Source organism: Pristiophorus japonicus, chromosome 4, assembly GCF_044704955.1.
Source record: "Pristiophorus japonicus isolate sPriJap1 chromosome 4, sPriJap1.hap1, whole genome shotgun sequence".
In the NCBI taxonomy this organism is placed as follows: domain Eukaryota; kingdom Metazoa; phylum Chordata; class Chondrichthyes; family Pristiophoridae; genus Pristiophorus; species Pristiophorus japonicus.
Genome location: NC_091980.1, coordinates 182,729,859 through 182,752,340, shown reverse-complemented (window position 1 = coordinate 182,752,340; position 22,482 = coordinate 182,729,859). Strand labels below are relative to the sequence as shown.

General features: G+C 46.1%; 1 protein-coding gene across 1 annotated transcript in view; it reads left to right on the top strand.

Moving 5' to 3' along the window:
• Positions 1–320: 320 nt before the first annotated feature.
• The window catches only part of LOC139262266 (tetratricopeptide repeat protein 9A), a 153,262-nt gene continuing 131,100 nt past the window's right edge, over positions 321–22,482 (top strand). The window contains exon 1 of the mRNA XM_070877411.1: positions 321–845. Within this exon, the coding sequence (XP_070733512.1) occupies positions 446–845 (400 nt within the window). The 5' untranslated portion in view covers positions 321–445. The remainder of the gene's footprint in view (positions 846–22,482) is intronic.

The following is a 22,482-nucleotide window of genomic DNA, read 5'->3' as shown; positions in this document are numbered from 1 at the left end:
ATTGAGATGCGGACAACCCTAGCTGAAGTGTAGGCGTGCGAGGAGTGTGGGCTCCGTGGATTGGCTGTAATGGTGAGAGATGTCTGAGCTGCGCTGCCTCTTTAAACCACCGGCCCCGCACTCTTGGTTTGATCTGTGATTTTGCGAGACGTTTATCGCTTTAATTAGATACCGCACCAGGTTGGATTACACGTGGATTGCTCCAGCTCTTCCGGGTCAGCAATATAGACCCAGTCATCTCCCACAACAAACTCCCCCCCCCCCCCCCCCAACAGAGCACGGCAGCTCGGAGCCGGTGGTTGATCAGTTGGACAATTCAACAGTGCGAGCCAAACGCGCGCACACACACACACACACACACACGGGAGGGAGACCACCGGCCCGCTCGCCTTGCTTGCAGTTTGCCAGCACCATGACACTGATCGGCAGCGGCAGCAGCTAAGAGATGGAAGACAAACACCCGCCTGGCACCAAGCACATCTCCAACCCTGGGCGAGCAGGAGATGCTGGCAGAGCGGGAGGAAGCGGAGGGAGCCTGAGTGCCGAACCCAGCGCGATCCGGGGCGAGCAGGGCCAGTCCGACCCGCAGGACGCCATCCAGCGAGCGCTGGACTTCAAGAGCCAGGGCAACCAGTGCTACAAGGAGAAGAAATTCCGAGAAGCCATCGGCAAGTACCACCGGGCTCTGCTGGAGATGAAGGGCTTCTTGGCGGCCAGCGATCCCGAGTCGGCGTCCTCTGCCGTTCAGGTGCACCCCGCCTCCGGGAAAACGCCGGGGAGACTGAGCGAGGAGGAGCGCAGGCTGGTGGAGGGCAGCGAGATCGAGTGTTACAATAGCCTGGCAGGTGAGTTCCTCAAGGGCTGGTGTGTCTTCAAAGCCCAGAGATGGTAGTTCATGTCACAGTTTATTGCCGTGTTTTGACTAGAGAGCCCCCCTTTGTTTTTGAAGGAGAGGGGGGGTTACCTCCATGTATTGCCCCTTCAGCAGGATCCTTTTGATCTGCCCGTGTATTCATGCAGGAGAAAGGGTCCACTGGAAGCAACGAACAGGGACATAACATAATTGGAGGTTGTTTGAGGGACACCAACCCCGAGATTGAAGACCAAGTGCCTGGCACATCCTGTAATGCGCAGGAGTGCGCGAATCTCTCTATTCCCTGCTACCTGTTCCTTTCCCTTGGACAATCCATCCTGTATCGGGTGCTGACATTTGCCAATATGATTTACTGGGATATCATGTTGTGGAGAGGGTGACATCACTAAGTGTAGATTACAGCCCATGTTGTGAGACTCAGGGCATGTTTAGAAAACATGATAGCAATCGAAGTGATTGTCCAGGATATTATTCAGTGAAATGCTGCGCTATTCGTTACCCCGTGTATGTGACAATCAAACCTGATAAACACATTCCTGTCCTTGGGAACAAATTCTGTCCGTCGAGAAGCAATCCAATATTACAATGTTATGTTGCATCAAGTACAAGATTGAGTTTAGTCGGGCTTGGCTCAATATTAAAGTTATACCATTTCAGTAGAGATCATGTTTTTGAAGGGCGCTGGTGTTAGTACCGGCCGGTGATTTGGCACAGTCTCCAGAAGTGGCAGAGAAAGCAAGTTACAGCACCCCCGAGTAATGCATGATAGACTACCCAAGCATGAAGCATAAAACAAGGGGTGTCATAATCTCTGCCGTTGCTGTACTAGGCTTACAGCACCCCCCCCCCCCCCCCCCATCTGTGCCCGCCCACCCAGATTATCGCGGCATGTCCAGTGGGTCCAGGCAAGGGCTGCTGCAGCATTGATATAGCATTCATACCAGGCGTTCATTTTGAGCCATTGTTATTCACTGGGTACAATCTGTATGCTCTGTGGTATGAATATTTCAAAAGAATGTATTAGCAAAAGGCCTAATAGTCTTTGGAGAAAGTAGAAAACTCCAAAGCATACACTGGATCAAAATGCTAGTAGCTTTTAGGGTTAAACGGTTCGGATGTTGTGCTTATAAATCAATAGCAAGATATAAAGTAGGCAGTAAGTGCTTGCCTGCAAACTCAAATTATGTCAAGCAGAGATCACGCATTAATCAGTGTGGCCGTTTGCATGCAAAATAAATACATTGACACATGGTGCAGAGAAGCTTCACCACGATCACAAGCAAGTCTGAAATACCATTGGAAAGGCATGGTTCAATTTACCACAGCAGTAATAACAGCGAAACACTAGACTGTCAAGGAAGTTAAAGCTCGTTTTAAAGGTGCGAGCCAGAGTTAGATCTAGTCATCCCTCTAACTGTCCAAGAGATGGTTAACCTGTCAATTAGGTACTACAGGAAGGCTCCAAGTCCCTATCGGTACAAGTGCATTTTTGTACTGCTGCAGTATAGATGTGCACCAATAGATGTCACTAGTACACATTTGATGCAAGGTTTAGACCATTCTCCACCAATGTACAGTCTGAAGATAAGCATTGTTGATATACAACATTAAATGTTGCAGCTGCTTGATCTGGTTATTGTGTTCTGGTAAAAAGACAAGGCAACATTTGAACAAGTCTGTAGCCGGAGGGGTGCAGGGAGGCCCGATTGGTGAAACGGTAATGTCACCAACTCACACCAATCTGCTGCAAACATTTGAAAAGTGAAGTGACACTAAATTGTAATGATCACATGTCAGCAACATTCTGACCCAGCAGTCATCGTGGAGAGAATTCCAAAACCAGTCTGCATTTCTGTATGCAATAAAATATCACATGATAATGAAGAGCAAATCGACCCAGGACCATTGTAGAACGCATACGTGTAGGGCCTCCGAGTATCGGGCAGGACTTAAAAGTCAGAAAAATCATTGACTGCAGTGGAAAATATAAGTTTGAAATGTTAAAAGCAAATCTAACAGTAATAATAGAACATCAGTGGAATTTATATAACCCCAGAGGATGTGCGCTACATGTAGATCCACTGTTTTCCGGAGCATGGTTGCAATGTTCAGCTGACTCATGTACTGCCTGTAAGTGGGAATGCTTGTAAAAACACTTGAGGCCACTTAGAAGGCATTCGTAGCTCCTTGTAAATTTCAGACTACAAGTCACAAGAACCCGGCTCTGTGAAGTCAATGGAAATAAAAATCGGGAGGGGCGTGTAACGGCTGGCCGGTCCAATATCGCCCTTTACACTGTCACCAAAAGTTAAAATCACCCCAGTGAGTGTTGGCAGGAAAGTCAACCATGGGGGGAATCACATCCTGTCCTCGCTGGACATTCGCACTTTCCAGCGGGGAAACCCTGGCTGAATATTTTCCTCTCCCTAAGGCCAATTGAGGATAATTCTAAGTGTAAATAAATACCCGTGACCGACTTATTGGAAATAGTGCAGGTGAAGACCCCAAACTAATTCCGCTGGCCGAAAGGTTTGCACCTGCTTTGGGCCACGTCGACCGCCAATTCTGATTGCGGCATACCAACATCCTACCTGTTATTTTTAAAGACACACTATGCTTTACAATTGACAATGTCACTGCTTTAAAATTGGTTGGCACAAACTAAGCGGAGGTACTTTTCTTAGATTGACAATGGGATGAATTGAATCACACTGTATCAGATCATCATCCCTCCAGTGCTGATGTCCCCTGTGTAAGGATATTACCTTCAGATCTCTTGCTTCCATTTCAGTTGCTTATAGTTAGTTACGTTTTCATCGGTTGTGGCCTGATTTCCATTTTTCCTGATCCCACCCCATTTCCTTATCTTGAGCCCACCTGATTTTATTCATTATAATTTAATTCACAAATTATAAATTCAATCGCATTTCCCCTGATCACGCTCCTCACCTTAGATTGTGGCAGGGCAATCAGTGAATAAGGTGCTCTGTTTAGATTAGCCTGCGTGCACCATCAGTAAAACTGCTTCTGGTGGCCACGTCCTAAATGATAACACCAGTTATTTTCCAAGTGCCATGATTTGAAGTCTCCACAGGACGCGAACAGGTTGTGTGGTGTGGTGGGGGGATGGACGGAGAAAATGCAGCAGAGGCACTTGTGTTGATGTAGTCTGCAAGACTGCAGTAGATGGCGCTCTTGTGTCAGAGAGTTCCCCTCGGTTATACTGCACCTGTCAGCCTGGTTATCACAGGAGCTAAAATAATTACTCGTATTACCCAGGGGGTGGGTATATCGTCAAACCAGTACACTGCACCCTTGCTAATAGGAGCTCTTGCTCTTGAGAGGAGGGAGGCAGACCTCAAGATAACTCAAAGTGCCCAGTGCAGTTTAAAAGACAAATTGCTAGTAATGAAACAACCCAACTTGCACCTATATAGCGCCTTTAATGTAGTAAAACGTCCCAAGTTGCTTCACAGGGGCGTTACCAAACAAAATTGGACACCGAGCCACATAAGAAGTTATGTAAGACAGATGACCACAAGCTTGGCCAAAGAGGTAGGTTTTAAGAAGCGGCTTAAAGGAGGAAAGTGAAGTATTGAGGCAGAAAAGTTTCGGGAGGGAGTTCCAGAGCTTAAGGCATGGCTGCCAATGGTGGAGCAATTCAAATCGGGAATGCACAAGAGGCCAGAATTGGAGAGCGCTGGGATCTCAGAGGGTTGTAGGACCGGAGGAGATTACAGAGATAGGGAGGGGCGAGGCCATGGAGGGATTTGAAAACAAGGATGAGAATTTTAAAATTGCTGGACTGTATGCCATTGTAGGTCAGCGAGCACAGGGGTGATGTGTGAATGGGACTTGGTGCGAGTTAGGATGCGGGCAGCAGAGTTTTGGATGAGCTTAAGCCTATGTAGGGTGGAAGATGGAAGGCCGGCCAGAAGAGCAGAGAGCAGGAGGTCAGTTAATCCAGAAAGTGCCCTCACTTCTTGAAAGGTGGACAAACTGACATCCTAGCACCACACGTATCAATGCTACATTCTTCCATTAATCCTGGTGAAAATACATCTAATTCAATAGGATTTGTAAGTTGTGATTTTGTAAGGCAAGTTGTCTAATTGATTGTGTAAGTGTGGAGTGCGTGAGGGAACGAGCAGGAGAGATTGGATTGTCTTCCAGTTGGCGTGCTGCTGTTGCCATGGGGACCGCCTCGCTGTGATTGGTCATCGATCAAAGCTGTATCAAAACTCCTGCTTTTCTGTGAGTTCTTATCACTGAAAATTTGGAGCTTTCAAATTAATTGTGGCCAGTGGAAGATGTAATTCTCAGAGCTGTCAACTCTAGATAGCAGTTTGTGGGAATCTAGCTGCAGGTGGCCATGATCCTTGAAAGTGAGCATCACTGCTTTAATATCTGACTGAAATATTGAGGTCTGAAGCTTTGCTACTTATCCCAGTCATCACCATGGAAATTGTGAGCAGCCAATTAGAAAACACCCTGATAAGATGCAATATTAAAATATACAATTGGATCCTTGATGTGCTTTTGCTTTTTTTTTAGTGAGTTAAAATGCAGTCACATTTATTTAAGTATTTGTACATGCATTGCAGTTTTGATTAATAGAAACTACAGCATTGAGCAACTGAGCAAACGGTAAGTTGTCCTTTATTGCAAGGGGATTGGAGTATAAAAGTCTTGCTGCAATTATACAGGGCTCTGGTGAGACCACACCTGGAGTATTGTGTACAGTTTTAGTCTCCTTACCTAAGGAACGATTTACTTGCCTTAGATGGATTGCAACAAAGGTTCACCAGACTGATTCCTAGGATGGGGGAATTGTCCTATGAGAAGAGTTTGAGTAGAATGGGCCTAAATTCTCTGGATTCAGAAGAATGAGAGGCGATCTCATTGAAACATAAAATTCTTAGAGGGCTTGAAGGGGTAAATGCTGACAGGCCGTTTCTCCTGGTTGGAGACTGTGGAATTAGGGGTCATAGTCTCAGGATAAGAGGTTGGCCATTTCGGATTGAAATGGGGAGAAATTTCTTCATTTAGAGGGTTGTGAATCTTTGGAATTGTCTACCCCAGAAGGCTGTAGATGCTCAATCATTGAGTACTTTCAAGAATGACATTGATAAGTGGAATAAAGGGGGACAAGTCCCCTGGTCCTGATGGCTTGCATCCTAGGGTCCTAAAAGAAGTGGCTGCAGAGATAGTGGATGCATTGGTTGTAATCTACCAAAATCCCCTGGATTCTGGGGAGGTCCCAACGGATTGGAAAACCACAAAACTAACGCCCTATTTAAAAAAGGAGACAGACAGAAAGCAGGAAACTATAGACCAGTTAGCCTAACATCTGTGGTTGGGAAAATGCTGGAGTCCATTATTAATGAAGCAGTAGCAGAACATTTGGAAAAGCATAATTCAATCAAACAGTGTCAGCATGGTTTTATGAAAGGGAAATCATGTTTGACAAATTTGCTGGTGTTCTTTGAGGATGTAATGAGTAGGGAGGATAAAGGGGAACCAATAGATGTGGTGTATTTGGATTTCCAGAAGGTATTTAATAAGGTGCCACATAAAAGGTTACTGCACAAGATAAAAATTCATGGGATTGGAGGTAATATATTAGCATGGATAGAGGATTGGCTAACTAACAGAACACAGAGAGTCGGGTTAAATGGGTAATTTTCCCGTTGGCAAACAATAACTGGTGGAGTGCCGCAGGGATCAGTGCTGGGTCCTCAACTATTTACAATCTATATTAATGACTTTGATGAATGGACCGAGTGTAATGTAGCCAAGTTTGCTGATGATACAAAGATAGGTGGGAAAGCAAATTGTGAGGAGGACACAAAAAATCTGCAAAGGAATAGAGACAGGCTAAGTGAATGGGCAAAAAATTGGCAGATGGAGTACAATGTGGGAAAATGTGAGGTTATCCATTTCGGCAGAAAAAATAGAAAAGCAAATTATAATTTAAATGGAGAAAAATTGCAAAGTGCTGCAGTACAGAGGGACCTGGGGGTCTTTGTGCATGAAACACAAAAAGTTAGTATGCAGGTATAGCAAGTAATCAGGAAGGCAAATGGAATGTTGGCCTTTATTGCAAGGGGGATCGGGTATAAAAGCAGAGAAGTCCTGCTACAACTGTATAGGGTATTGGTGAGGCCACATCTAGAGTACTGCATACAGTTTTGGTCTCCGTATTTAAGGAAGGATATACTTGTGTTGGAGGCTGTTCAGAGAAGGTTCACTAGGTTGATTCCGGGGATGAGAGGGTTGATTTATGAAGATAGGTTGAGTATGTTGGGACTAGACTCATTGAAGTTCAGAAGAATGAGAGGTAATCTTATCGAAACATATAAGATAATGAGGGGGCTCGACAAGGTGGATGCAGAGAGGATATTTCCACTCATATGGGAATCTAAAATTAGGGGGTATAGTCTCAGAATAAGGGGCCGCCGATTTAAAACTGAGATGAGGAGGAATTTCTTCTCTCAGAGAGTTGTAAATCAGTGGAATTCTCTGCTCCAGAGGGCTGTGGAGGCTGGGTCATTGAATATATTTAAGACAGAAATAGACAGATTTTTGAGCAATAAGGGAATAAAGGGTTATGGGGAGTGGGCAGGGAAGTGGAACTGAGTCTATGATCTTATTAAATGGCAGAGCAGGCTCGAGGAGCCAAATGGCCTACTCCTGCTCCTATTTCTTATGTTCTTATGATAGATTTTTGGAAACTAAGGGAATTAAGGGATATGGGAATCGGGCGGGAAAGTGGAGTTTAGGCAGAAGATCAGCCATGATCTTATTGAAGGGCTGAATGGCCTAAACCGTCTCCTATTTCTTATGTTCTTATTAGCACAAAGAAAAGTAGCTTTCCGTACAGATGAGACCCCTTTCGTGGGAAAGAAAGATAGCTTCAAAGGATACTCCTGAGTATTCATAGTCAGAATGGTAGAGACAGATGTTTTGTGCTGTTTAACCTGTGATCAATTACATATTTGTAATCCCACCCATCTCCTCCTTCTAGACCCCTAACCTGGACAGGGAGGAGGGACATTCTTGGCTGAATGCTTCTCCACAGCTTCCTCCAGCTCAGCCAGTAGCTTGTCTTTCATAGTCAATGGGAGGCCAAATTATCAGGGCGGGTTCAATAATTGAGTCAGTATTTAAACATCAACAGCCTGAGTCATCAGCTAAGGATTTTTCAATGTGATTTTACTCTCGTGTGTATCCAAACCAAATGAAATAAGTAGTTCCAACATTTAGGCCTAGAAATTATCATTTGCAATATCAGTGGATGAATGTTTAACAAGTTGGTATGACTTTCTTTTGTTATTTTAAAGCAGGCGTATTCTATGGAACAGCCCAAAATATTAAAAGGGGCAGATTGTATTAAATAGGTTAATGTCGCCACTAAAATTGTATACAGCGGCGTGTCACACAGGTGCGTTTAACATTCACCAGCTCATTTTGGGGTATATGTGGGGTATATGCATTGAAGGTGGCAGGGCAGGTTGAGAAAGCAATTAAAAAATCATATGGGATCCTGGGCTTCATTTTTAATGGCATAGAGTATAAAAGCAAGGAAGTTATGATGAACCTGTTTAAAACACTGGTCCGACTTCAACTGGAGTATTGTTTCCAATACTGGGCACTACACTTTAGGAGGGATATGAAAGCCTTAGAGAGTGTACAAAAAAGATTTACAAGAATGGGTCCAGGGATGAGGGACTTCAGTTATGTTGATAGACTGGAGAAGTTGGGGTTGTTCTCCTTAGAGCAGAGAAGGTTGTGAGGAGATTTGATAGAGATGTCCAAAATCATGAGGGGTATAGACAGAGTAGATAGAAATAAACTGTTCCCATTGGCAGAAGGGTTCGAGAACCAGAGGACACAGATTTAAGGTGATTGGCAGAAGAACCAAAAGCGACATAAGGAAACACTTTTTTACGCAACGAGTGGTTAGGATCTGGGATGCACGGCTTGAAAGGTTGGTGGAGGCAGACTCAATCATGGCTTTTGAAAGGGAATTGGATAAGTACCTGAAGGAAAAAAATTGCAGAGCTACAGGGAAAGGGCGGGGGAGTGGAACTAGCTGACGTGCTCTTGCAGAGAGCCGGCATGGGTTCGGTAGGCTGAATGGCCTCGTCTGTGCTCTAACCATTCTATGATTCTATAATTAGCAAGAATTATTTCTGGACTTTAATGTCTGCTTGATGAGTTCCCTGATGGAAAAATTCACTGTGCTAGAATAATGTGCTAGAAAGGAAGACTTGCATTTATATCTCACCTTTCATGATCTCAGGATGTCCCTGAGTATTTTGAAGTGTAGTCACTGTTGTAATGTAGGAAATATAGCAGCCAATTTGTGCACAGGAAAGTCCTACAAACAGCAATGTGATAATGACCCATTTATTTTATTGATGTTGGTTGAGGGATAAATATTGGCAGAACACTGGGGAAAACTCTCAGGCTCGTTTTTGAATAGTGCCATGGGAACTTTAACGTCCACCTGAGAGGGCAGACTGGGCTTTGGTTTAACATCTCATCTGAAAGACGGCACCTCCGACACTCCCTCAGTACTGCACTGGAGAGTCAACCTAAATTATGTGATCACAACCTTCTGACTCAGAGGCGAGAATACTACCACTTAGCCATGGCTAACACCTAAAGTATTCTGGAACTGCAAAGCGTTGCAAGAGGATTTGAGTACAGGAGCAAGGATCTCTTACTACAGTTATACAGGGCCTTGGTGAAACTACACCTGGAGTATTGTGTGCAGTTTTGGTCTCCTTACCTAAGAAAAGATATACTTGCCGTAGAGGGAGTGCAGCGAAGGTTCACCAGACTGATTCCTGGGAAGGCAAGACTGTCGTATGAAGAGAGGTTGGGCCGACTAGGCCTGTATTCACTAGAGTTTAGAAGAATGAGAGGGGATCTCATTGAAACGTATAAAATCCTGACGGGGTTGAACAGACGGGATGCGGGGAGGATGTTTCGCCTGGCTGGGAAGTCTAGAACAAGGGGTCACAGTCTCAGGATACGGGGTAGGAAATTTAGGACTGAGATGAGGAGACATTTTTTCATTCAGAGGGTGGTGAACCTGTGGAATTCTCTGCCACAGAAGGCTATGGAGGCCAAGTCACTGAATATATTTAAGAAGGAGATAGATAGATTTCTCGACACAAAAGACATCAAGGGGTATGGGGAAAAAGTTGGAATATGGTGTTTAGATAGAGGATGAGCCATGATCATATTGAATGGCGGTGCAGACTTGAAGGGCTGAATGGCCTACTACTGCTACTATTTTCTATGTTTTTATGTTTCTATGTTGTTACTGTCTGGGATCAACTCAAAGCTGTGGGGGTTCAGGGTAAGCTCAGAGAGAAGGGTAGAAAACGACAAGACTTGTTAACGAAATAATATCGAGGTTAGGTGGTTGAAGTACTGAGTGGGGTGTCCCAGGAGAACCACTACTGTTTCTAATCTGTCCAAATCATCTGGATTCAGAAACTCAATGCAAGATGGTGGAACCTCCAGAGACATCCACATTAGGAGGGGCAGTGGAATTGGAGGATGCAGCTCAGAAACTACAGTAAGAACTGGACAAAATATGAAAGTGCGCAGAACAGTGGAAGATTAAAGTTAATACAGACGAACATAAAGAACTGCGCATAGGAAGGAAGAAAAAGGGATAGACATACTCCAAGAATGGTGTTGAAATAGTTATGGATGAAGTTGAAAGACACCTTGGTGTCTTCATAGACAATGCATACACATGCCCAACTAATGTAGAACAGTAAGAAAGGAGGACTTACAATTATATAGCGCCTTTCACAACCACTAGACGTCCCAAAGTGCTTTGCAGCCAATGAAGTAATTTTTGAAGTGTAGTCACTGTTATAATGTAGAAATGCAGTAATCAATAAAGCCCAAAGAATGTTGAACAGCACAACCAAAATAGTAGAATACAAGTCAGAAAAGGTTGTGAGCAAACTGTTCCATGCTCTGATTACGCCACTCCTTCAACACTGCATGCAGTTGAGGTTGTCAAGACACAAGAGAGACCTTCAAGCTCTGGACGCAGAGAAGAGCCACGAGACTGTTGTCAGTGTCAGGAGTCTGAATTACTTGGAAGTACTGGAGAGACTCCAGCTTTTCAACCTGGAAAAGACGTGCCTGATAGGCGATCTTATAGGTGATGTCAGGTACTGATGGGAAAGGAAAAGGCAAATTGGAATATTATTTCAAATTAAATCATGGGAGTAGAATAAGGGGATGCCAGTTCAAACGACTGAAAGAAAAATTTAGGACCGATATTGGGAAATGCTTTCCAGGCAAGAATGGTCACCATATGAAATAGACTTCCAGATAGGTAGTGGAGGTTGAAATAAAGAGACTTTGGAATTTTTCTAAATGAATGAATTTAGAGGGGCCAAATGATCCTCATCCTCCATAACTACCTTGCTACCGTGTGAATCATCATAGGCAGTCCCTCGAAACGAGGATGACTTGCTTCCACGCCAAAGAAGGATGAGTTCACAGGTGTTTCAATGAAGGACCCGAACTACATCCTCAAGGGTGGAAGATGCCTGTGCGTGGATTTTTTTAACATGTGGTGGCCGTTGCATACCAGCCACCACACGGGCTTGACAGAGCTAGGTCTTGGTCCTGTGGCAAGGATTACCCAAGACGACTGGAGACCAGCTCTGCTGCACGGACATAGTGCGCACACATATCGCAGTGTGGGCTGGCCCGTACTGCCCCTGGGCCCCTGGCCCCGAACTCATGCCTCTCTGGGCCCCAATCACATCCCTACACAATCTCTCGCCACTCCTTCGCCCAACCTCGCCGCTCCTGCTGTACCTGCCCACTCTCCAATCACTGACCTGGACCTTGATGACATCACTCTTCGCTGCTGTCGCCCACCTGCACCAGCACATGCTGCTCCCTGGAGTAGTATGCCTCCACGCTGCTCCCGGGGCCTCCACAGCTCCTTTTATGGTCCCGACCTGCCGCTGGTGTTCTCACATCTGTGAATAGGCAGGCAATGAAGAACATGGTTCGGTTATGTGATGGAATTGGCAGCTGCAACAATCCATGCAGAGATGGACAGTGTGGGTTGTGCTGGCCACCAACCTCTGGAATGGAGTGGGTATGCAGAGAAAAAGAGAGAGAAAGTGAGATAAAGAGAGAGAGTGGGAGATGCCAAGCCATGCACTCCCTCCCTCTTCTTTCTTTTGACCATATCCTTGATTGCAAACAATAAAACGGCTGAATATCACCAAAGAGTAGAAATAACATACTTCTCATAACATATTTGAATAACAGAGTTGCAATCATGCAAAGTAGTTGCATCTGTAACAGTTTAGCATTAGCGATTAAACCTGCCGTGGGGAAGAACTCAGCCAGCACTTCAGTCTATTTCAAATGCTGCAATCCAGTCGATGAAGAGGTAAGTGTTTGTGGATATAGTTTCCAGCCTCAAGTTACTTTGCTCTATTCACTCTTTAATTGCAGCTGCAGGGCTTTTGTTGGGTTGTAGACCGCTCCTTGTAGTGTTAGTTTCAGTACTGAAATGCTCATCATTTCTTGGAATGGAGCCTATCCCACTGAAGTGGGCACCTGTTCAGCGCATGTCTCATTCATTTTGGCAGAAGGCTGATTTTGTTAAGTGGGTAATGTTCCTGTTTGAGTGTGAACCATTTGCAGTGCATTGAACCAATGTGGCAATATTGAAAGCCTCCATTGTTACCTTTTGAAAATTCCTCTATTCATCATTCTTCTAAAGATATCTGTTTAAACACATGAAACACTGTAACTTATTGTCATTTTAACAGCCCCATTTAGAGCGTAGTTACAAATGCAAGTTGTTGCCAGCACCAACTCTGACTTTAGTGACAGCACTGTAGAATAAATGAGCCGCCTTAAGGAGGGGGCTTATGTCGGCCCTCTCCAGAGGCTGCGGTGCTCCGGCAGAAAATGGAAGTGCTGTCCCTAGAGACACAAACTGACATAGCTGCTCATGGTTGAGTCTTCACTTCACTCACATGGGCCAGTGATGAGGTTTTTTGATCATAAGAACATAAGAAATAGGAGCAGGAGTAGGCCATTTGGCCCCTTGAGCCTGCTCCGCCATTCAATAAGATTATGGCTGACCTGATCTTGGCCTCAACTCCACTTTCCTGTCTGTTCCTCATAACCCTTGACTACCCTATCATTCAAAGGTCTGTCTATCTCCATCTTGAATATATTCAATGACCCTGCCTCCACAGTTCTCTGGGAAAGAGAATTCCAAAGATTCACTACCCTCTGAGAGAAGAAATTCCTCCTCATCTCCGTTTTAAATGGGCGACCCCTTATTTTGAAACTATGCCCCCTAGTTCTAGATTCCCCCACGAGGGGAAACATCCTCTCTGCATATACCCTGTTAAGCCCCCTCAGAATCATGTGCAATCTGTTGCTGCTGAAGCCCTTATCCATGCCTTTGTTACCTCTAGACTTGACTATTCCAACGCACTCCCGGCTGGCCTCCCACCTTCTGCTCTACGTAAACTTGAGGTCATCCAAAATCTGCTGCCTGTTTCCTAACTCGCACCAAGTCCTGTTCACCCATCACCTCTGTGCTCGCTGACCTATATTGGTTAATCAATGTTCTGCTGTTTTGCTCAGTAGAGTTTGTGGATTAGGGAACATTGCAGATCTTCCTCAGGATTAAATAATGAGGCAAAGTCCCTGCTGGGAGATGGTGCATGTGAATCATCCCTTTCTCCATTTCTGCTGCTAAAGATTATTTTTCCTTTTAACTGTGGCTGTGTCTCTGTTGAACTGCTGGACTGGTTCCGCTGGCCTGCAGCATGACAGAGAGCAGAGGCAGCGAAGAAGAGGACAAGCTGCTCGCAGAGGGAGGAGTGGGAGAGGGGCTCAGCTCCAGGCCTTACCCAGCCAGGGACTTCGAGAGCAGTTCTCTTATATCAGCCTGAGTCAGGAGCCGTGTGTGAGACATCTGCCTTTTACGAAAGAGATGCCCACAGAACTCTGCCACCTTTAGCACCCGACAAGGACAGTGCTGCCAGTGGCTGTAAAGGTGAGCGTGGCCTTGAATTTCTTTGTGTCGGGATCCTTCCAGCAGGGGACATCTGTAAAATCTCACAGTTCTCCATTCCCTGCTGCATAAGAGAGGAGACAAGTGTTCTTTATGCCAGGGTAGGGGACTTCATTGTCTTCTCTGACCAGAGAGAAGCAGGTGGAGCGTGCATGTAGCTTTGCCAGGATATTGGACCTCCCCATGGTGCAGGGTACCATTGAATTTGTGGGCACCTTATATAAATGCTGAGATGTACCGCAACCACACAGGTTACCATTCGCTGAATGTGCAGTTGGTGTATGACCATGCTCAGCACATCATGATGGTGAAAGCCCAGTATCCTGGCAGCAATCATGATGCTTTTATTCTGTGCCAGTCCGCTGTTCCCTCAGTCTTTGAGCCACCGAAAAAAACTAGAGAGTAGCCACTGGTCAACAAGGGCTATCCGCTGACCAACTGGCTCCTGACTCTGCTCTGCAACCCATGAGAGCCGTGCTGCCACACGAAACATTATGGAGCAGACCATTGGGGTGCTGAAGTAACAGTTCCTATTCCTGGACTGCTCTGGAGGGGCCCTACAGTACTCACCGGAGTGTGTGTCCGATTTGTGGTGGTCTGCTGTATCCGCCAGAACCTGTCCATCATGAGGTCACAGCCCTTACCACCAGGGATACGGCCACCAGCTCAGGAGCAGGAGAAGGAAGCGGCAGGAAGGAGGCAACCCAAACAGGCCCTGGAATTGAATCATTCCCTTTCCAATGACCATCACAGCGCCCTCTTGGCCACAATGCAAAAATAAAAGCCACCACAAAGGAAACATTCCAGTCAAGCTTTATCCATCTATACATCCAATATTACATCAAAAAAATCAATGAATCGCCCTGGTATATTCCCTTAGTGACAGTCTTGCATGTGCCTTTGTCTGTCCTAGTGCTCCTACAGTGCTACCCCAGTGGCTGCAGCATGGCTGGTGGACGGCTGCTGACTTTCGGTGGGGAAGCCTAGTAGGCCCGGCTTTGGACTACACCACCTTGGCATGGGCGGCAGCAGTTTGGGCTGGCTGATAGACAACTGCAAGGGCACTGGTGGAGTGGCAGTGCTGGGAGGACGAATGCTGTCATCCTGAGAGAGGACAGCAGGTTTGGCCTCCACAGATCAATTGCCACTTCCCAGGGCAGCACCTCAGCAGTCCTAGCAATCTGTTGGAGTACAGACTGCTGGACTTCTGTGACACCCTTCAAGTCCCTTTCAACACTGGTAAGCCCAGCCATGCTGGCAGCAGTCTGTGCTTGCCTGGCAGCAGGCTGAGCTTCCATTGCAGCACTCAGGCATTGGGTGGCTTCTGTTTGTGCTGCAATGGCAGCTGAGACATTGGCAATCAGATGCGACATGATGATTGGGTCCACGTGCGTTAATGGATCTGCCCAACCCTTCCACACTGGAAAGGCTGGGCTCCATTGTGCAAAGCCCATTGTGTGCACCCATCAACATTTGTCTGTATGCCACCACATCTAACTCTTCATCTGAGTCCTGTGCAGCAGAACTCATGTGTGACCTCGCCCTCTGAGGAGCCGGCTCCTGAGCTACCCTTTCCCCTGACTGGCTGCAGGCCACTCGTATCCAGTGACTCACCATGTGCAGACCTCAGGTCTAACATATCCTCCAAAACATGCAGTGTCAGTATCTGAGCTAGTTGCAGGGAGTGTGAAATTGAGTGGCAGTGTTTCATCTTCTGCAATCTCCTCTCCCTCTTCATGTTGACCCATTGGCTAATTAGGCTGAATTTCTTGGATGTTTGACATGAGAAAGGCACAAGGTTAAGGTTGTGGTGAGGAGAGTGGGGGAGAAGCAAGAGGTGCATGCTTACTCCATGTGCAGCTTGTAAATTAGAAGAGATTGTGGAATGAGGGGGAAGTGGGATACCAGAAGGAGGATAACGTATGAGGATACCGGAATCTTGTATTCTTTCAGCCCCGCTGCTGGCCATGGGCTCAGCAATGCCCCTCCCAACAATGGCCAGCATTGTCCCCTCCATGGGGGTGAGATCTTACAGGCATGCCTGTCCCCCGCTAGTTAAGGTCTGCTGGCGCTGGTTATGTGCCAGCTTTTCCTGCAAGAGAAAGGGAAGTGTGTCAGTGAGTGTGGTGTAAAGTTTTTGGGTGATGTGCCTGTCATGGTTGAAAAGCTGACTCATGTGGTCAAGCTGTGATATGTGGGTGTGAGGCTTGTAGCAGTGGCAAGTGTGTGCGGGTGAGGTGAAGCTATGAATGTGAGTCATGTTTGGTAGAGATTGTTGGTCGGTGAGTGATTGTGGGGTGGTGCATTGAGCAGTGTGTGAGGTTAGTGATGCAGATGATGGGATATGACATTTGAAGATGAATTTGCTGACCTTGACCACTCGTGTGAAGCCATGCATTGAGTCCAGGTACTCGGGGCTAGATTGACCACATTGGCTATCTGTTCCCACTGCAGTCTCGTCTGTTGCGTGGAGGGCCTCCTTGACCCTGTGGAAAGAGGACCTCTCTCAGATCAGCCATGATCTTATTAAATGGCGGAGCAGGCTCTTGGGGTCAAATAGCCTACTCTTGTTCTTATTTCTTACATTGTTATAAGAACATAAGAATTAGGACCAGGAGTAGGCCATCTAGCCCCTCAAGCCTGCTCCGCCACTCAACAAGATCATGGCTGATCTAGCCGTGGACTCAGCTCCACTTACCCACCCGCTCCCCATAACACTTAATTCCCTTATTGGTTAAAAATCTATCTATCTGTGATTTGAATACATTCAATGAGCTAGCCTCAACTGCTTCCCTGGACAAAGAATTCCACAGATTCACAACCCTCTGGGAGAAGAAATTCCTTCTCAACTCGGTTTTAAATTGGCTCCCCCGTATTTTGAGGCTGTGCCCCCGAGTTCTAGTCTCCCCGACCAGTGGAAATAACCTCTCTGCCTCTATCTTGTCTATACCTTTCATTATTTTAAATGTTTATATAAGATCACCCCTCATCCTTCTGAACTCCAACGAGTAAAGACCCAGTCTACTCAATCTATCATCATAAGGAAACCACCTCATCTCCGGAATCAGCCTAGTGAATCATCTCTGTACCCCCTCCAAAGCCAGTATATCCTTCCTTAAGTAAGGTGACCAAAACTGCATGCAGTACTCCAGGTGCGGCCTCACCAATACCCTGTACAGTTGCAGCAGGACCTCCCTGCTTTTGTACTCCATCCCTCTCGCAATGAAGGCCAACATTCCATTCGCCTTCCTGATTACCTGCTGCACCTGCAAACTAACTTTTTGGGATTCATGCACAAGGACCCCCAGGTCCCTCTGCACCACAGCATGTTGTAATTTCTCCCCATTCAAATAATATTCCCTTTCACTTTTTTTTTCCAAGGTGGATGACCTCACATTTTCCGACATTGTATTCCATCTGCCAAACCTTAGCCCATTCGCTTCACCAATCTAAATCTCATTGCAGCCTCTCTGTGTCCTCCACACAACCTGCTTTCCCACTAATCTTTGTGTCATCTGCAAATTTTGTTACACTACACTCTGTCCCCTCTTCCAGGTCATCAATGTTGTGGTCCCAGCACCGATCCCTGTGGCACACCACTAACCACCGATTTCCAACCCGAAAAGGACCCATTTATCCCGACTCTCTGCTTTCTGTTAGCCAGCCAATTCTCTATCCATGCTAATACATTTCCTCTGACTCCGCGTACCTTTATCTTCTGCAGTAACCTTTTGTGCGGCACCTTATCGAATGCCTTTTAGAAATCTAAATACACCACATCCATCGGTACACCTCTATCCACCATGCTTGTTATATCCTCAAAGAATTCCAGTAAATTAGTTAAACATGATTTCCCCTTCATGAATCCATGTTGTGTCTGCTTGATTGCACTATTCCTATCTAGATGTCCCGCTACTTCTTCCTTAATGATAGCTTCAAGCATTCTCCCCACTACAGATGTTAAACTAACCGGCCTATAGTTACCTGCCTTTTGTCTGCCCCCTTTTTTAAACAGAGGCGTTACATTAGCTGTTTTCCAATCCGCTGGTACCTCCCCAGAGTCCAGAGAATTTTGGTAGATGATAACGAATGCATCTGCTATAACTTCCGCCATCTCTTTTAATACCCTGGGATGGGATGCATTTCATCAGGACCAGGGGACTTGTCTACCATGAGATCCATTAGCCTGTCCAGCACTACCCCCCCTAGTGATAGTGATTATCTCAAGGTCCTCCCTTCCCACATTCCTGTGACCAGCAATTTTTGGCATGGTTTTTGTGTCTTCCACTGTGAAGACCAAAGCAAAATAATTATTTAAGGTCTCAGCCATTTCCACATTTCCCATTATTAAATCCCCCTTCTCATCTTCTAAGGGACCAACATTTACTTTCGTCACTCTTTTCCGTTTTATATATCTGTAAAAGCTTTTACTATCTGTTTTTATGTTTTGCACAAGTTTACTTTCGTAATCCATCTTTCCTTTCTTTATTGCTTTCTTAGTCATTCTTTGCTGTTGTTTAAAATTTTCCCAATCTTCTAGTTTCCCACTAACCTTGGCCACCTTATACGCATTGGTTTTTAATTTGATACTCTCCTTTATTTCCTTGGTTATCCATGGCTGGTTATCCCTTCTCTTACCACCCTTCTTTTTCACTGGAATATATTTTTGTTGAGCACTATGAAAGAGCTCCTTAAAAGTCCTCCACTGTTCCTCTATTGTGCCACTGTTTAGTCTGTGTTCCCAGTCTACTTTAGCCAACTCTGCCCTCATCCCACTGTAGTCCCCTTTGTTTAAGCATAGCACGCTCATTTGAGACACTACTTCCTCACCCTCAATCTGTATTACAAATTCAATCATACTGTGATCACTCATTCCGAGAGGATCTTTTACTAGGAGATCGTTTATTATTCCTGGCTCATTACACAGGACCAGATCTAAGATAGCTTGCTCCCTTGTAGGTTCTGTTACATACTGTTCTCAGAAACAATCCCGAATGCAGTCTATGAATTCCTCCTCAAGGCTATCCCGTGCGATTTGATTTGACCAATCGATATGTAGGTTAAAATCCCCCATGATTACTGCCATTCCTTTTTCACATGCCTCCATTATTCCCTTGATTATTGTCCGCCCCACCATGAAGTTATTATTTGGGGGCCTATAAACTACGCCCACCAGTGACTATTTCCCCTTACTATCTCTAATCTCCACCCACAATGATTCAACATTTTGTTCATTAGAGCCAATATCGTCTCTCACAACTGCCCTGATATCATCCTTTATTAACAGAGCTACCCCACCTCCTTTCCCTTCTTGTCTATCTTTCCGAATCGTCAGATACCCCTGTATGTTTAATTCCCAGTTTTGGCCACCCTGCAACCACGTTTCTGTAATGGCCACCAAATCATACCTATTTGTAATGATTTGTGCTGTCAACTCATTTACTTTGTTTTGAATGCTGCGTGCGTTTAGGTAAAGTGTTTTAATACTAGTTTTTAAACCATGATTTTTAGTTTTGACCCCTCCTGCAGCCCCTTTATATTCAAACATATTGTCCCTTCCTATCACATTGTGGTTTACACTTACCCCAGTGCTACTCTGCTCTGTTGCCTCCTGCCTTTTGCATCCTTTCGTGGGGTTCTGTTCATCTGAACTCTCACCCACTCTAACTAGCTCAGAGCCCTCTCCTGGGTTCCCATCCCCCTGCCAAGCTAGTTTAAAGCCCTCCCAACCGCACTATCAAAACCACCCACGAGAACATTGGTCCCATCTCTGTTGAGCTGTAACCTGTCCAACTTGTACACGTCCCAACTATCCCAGAAGCGGTCGCAATTGTTCAGAAAACTAAAGCCCTCCCTCCTACACCAATGCCCCAGCCACAAATTTATCTTACTAGCCTTCCTATTTCTACCCTCACTAGTACGTGGCACTGGCAGTAATCCTGAGATTACCACCTTTGAGGTCCTGGCTTTCAATCTTACTCCTAGCTCCCTAAACTCAGCTTTCAGGACCTCACCCCTCTTTCTACCTATGTCGTTGGTACCAATGTGGACCACGACCACTGGCTGTTCCCCTTCCCTCCCCAGAATGCCCTGCAGTCACTCAGTGACATCATTGACCCTTGCACCAGAGAGGCAACACACCATCCAGATGTCACTTTTGCTGCCGCAGAAGCGCCTATCTGCTCCCCTAACTATTGAATCTCCTATCACTATAGCCCTTCCCGACTTCTTCCTCCCCCCCTGTGCAGCTGAACCACCCACGGTGCTGTGGACTTGGCCCTGGCTTCACTCCCCAGAGGCATCACCGCCCTCGCCAGTAGTCAGAATAGAGTACCGGTTGGAGAGCGGGATAGCCTCAGGGGACTCCTGCATTACCTGCCTCGCCATACTCTTGTGTGCGACGATCACCCGTTCCTATCCTCCTGTACCCTTTTAATCTGTGGGGTGACCAACGCCTGAAACGAGCTATCCACGTACCTCTCAATCTCTTGGATGCTCCTCAGTGCCTCCAGTCCTCGCTCAAGCTCCGAGACTCGGCGCTCGAGTTGGAGGAGCTGAAGACACTTCCTGCACATGTGGTCATCTCCGTTACAGGAAGCATCCAGGAATTCCCACATGGCACAGGTGTTGCATTCCGTTTGAACGAGCTGCCCTGCCATCCCACTAGTTACCCTTAAATTACCCAGCAAAAACACTGACTCCCACTACACACACTAAACAGCTATTTAGTAATTTATCCTCTTATCTATTAGAACACAAAATCAAAGAGATATACTCACCAGCCGATCAGCCAACCACTTACCAGCTTGGCTGTGACGTCACTTTTTGATTTCTTGTCCCTCCTCCCCGCACTGCTCGCTCACCGACTGCCGCTGGGCCTTTGTAGGCCGCTGACCCCGGACTGCCGCTGACGCTGCTCCTCCTTGCACTCTGACGTCACTTCTCGATTTCGCACCCCTCTATCTTTGTCTGCAGCTGGTTGGGCTGGTCTCTGGGCCTCCGTCTCCTACTCTCGGACTCCTTACCAGCTGCTCTAGTGTCAGCACTGGTAGGAAAAACAAGGCAAAACAGCACCAGCCACCCCGCTTGCCTGAACTTACCCACTTACCAAACTCACAAATGCCACTCTATGCTGCTGCACTCCGTGCTCTGCATGAGCTGCCTCTTTTTTATGTTCTCTCCTGGAGTGGACAACCTGGACCAAGGCCTCCAGTGCTGCATCAGAGAACTTTGGACCCCTTTCTCTGGCCTGTTGAGTTATTACTCAGACTTCTTTATAACACTTGCCTCCACAACCAGTTCCAGCACCTGTTGTCGGCAGAAGGCACCTCCCCTTTAAGAAATGCAGACTGACTTTAAGAAGTGGAGGCTAGCTTTAATTGGAGTTAGCCTCACATGAACCTAGACCCCCTGCTGAGTGTTGAGCCTCTTAGCAGCTCAGCTGAACACTGCAATCATGTAAAGTAGCAGGTAGCATAAATTCTATATGATGCCTGCAGTCCTCCGAATGGGAATGAGTTGTTTTCGCACCGCGATCCCCATGCCTGTTTTCGGGGCTACCTAATTTCTCGGCCTTCAGCTTTGAAACACAGGGAAAGAAATAAACTGAGTAAAGCTTTGATAAGAAGTGTTTGACAGACAAGAGGCACTGGAGGACCATATGCATGAGACCTGAACATGAATAGACTCACCTGTCAGGCTGATGTGATCTTTGACACGGCACTCCGCAGTTTCCTTCCCACATTGACAGTTAAGTGTTTTATCATCTTTAGAGGGTCTTGCTGACATTTGTTTGAAATAACTATATAACAGTGCCACCACTTAAAGCTGGACAGCTTCACCAATTTAAGATAGGGTGCTGGTAATCTCTGGGTGCTGTGGTTCAGTCACCAGTGGTGGGTTGTCAATAAAAAGACAAAATGAAAACTCTTGCATTTATGTAGTGACTTTCACGACCACAGGCCATCCCAAAGCATTTTAAAGCCAATGAAGTACCTTTGAAGTGCAGTCATTGTTGTAATGTCGGAAATGCGACAGCCAATTTGCACACAGATAGGTCCCACAACCAGCAATGAGATAATGACCAAATCATTGGTTTTAGTGATGTTGGTTGAGGGATCACTGTTGGCCAGGACGCCAAGGAGAATTCCTCTGCTCTTGTTTGAAACAGTGCCATGGGATCTTTAACGTCCACCTGAAAGGGTCGACAAGGCTTCGGTTTTAACGTCTCATCCGAAAGACAACACCTGCGACAGTGCAGTGCTCCCACTGCATTGTACTGGAGTGTCAGCCTAGATTCTGTGCTCAAGTCTCTTGAGTTGGACCTGAAACCACCACCTTCTGACTCAGAGGTGAGAGTGCTACCCACTGAGCCACAACTGACAACTAATCAATTCAAGCCAGTGCTGGCAAATCAGCAATGTGGCACTTCTCTAATCCTGAATACATTGATACATCTGGCATGTAGCCTGGTAAAAGTGGTTTCTCCCCAGTCTCCCACTTA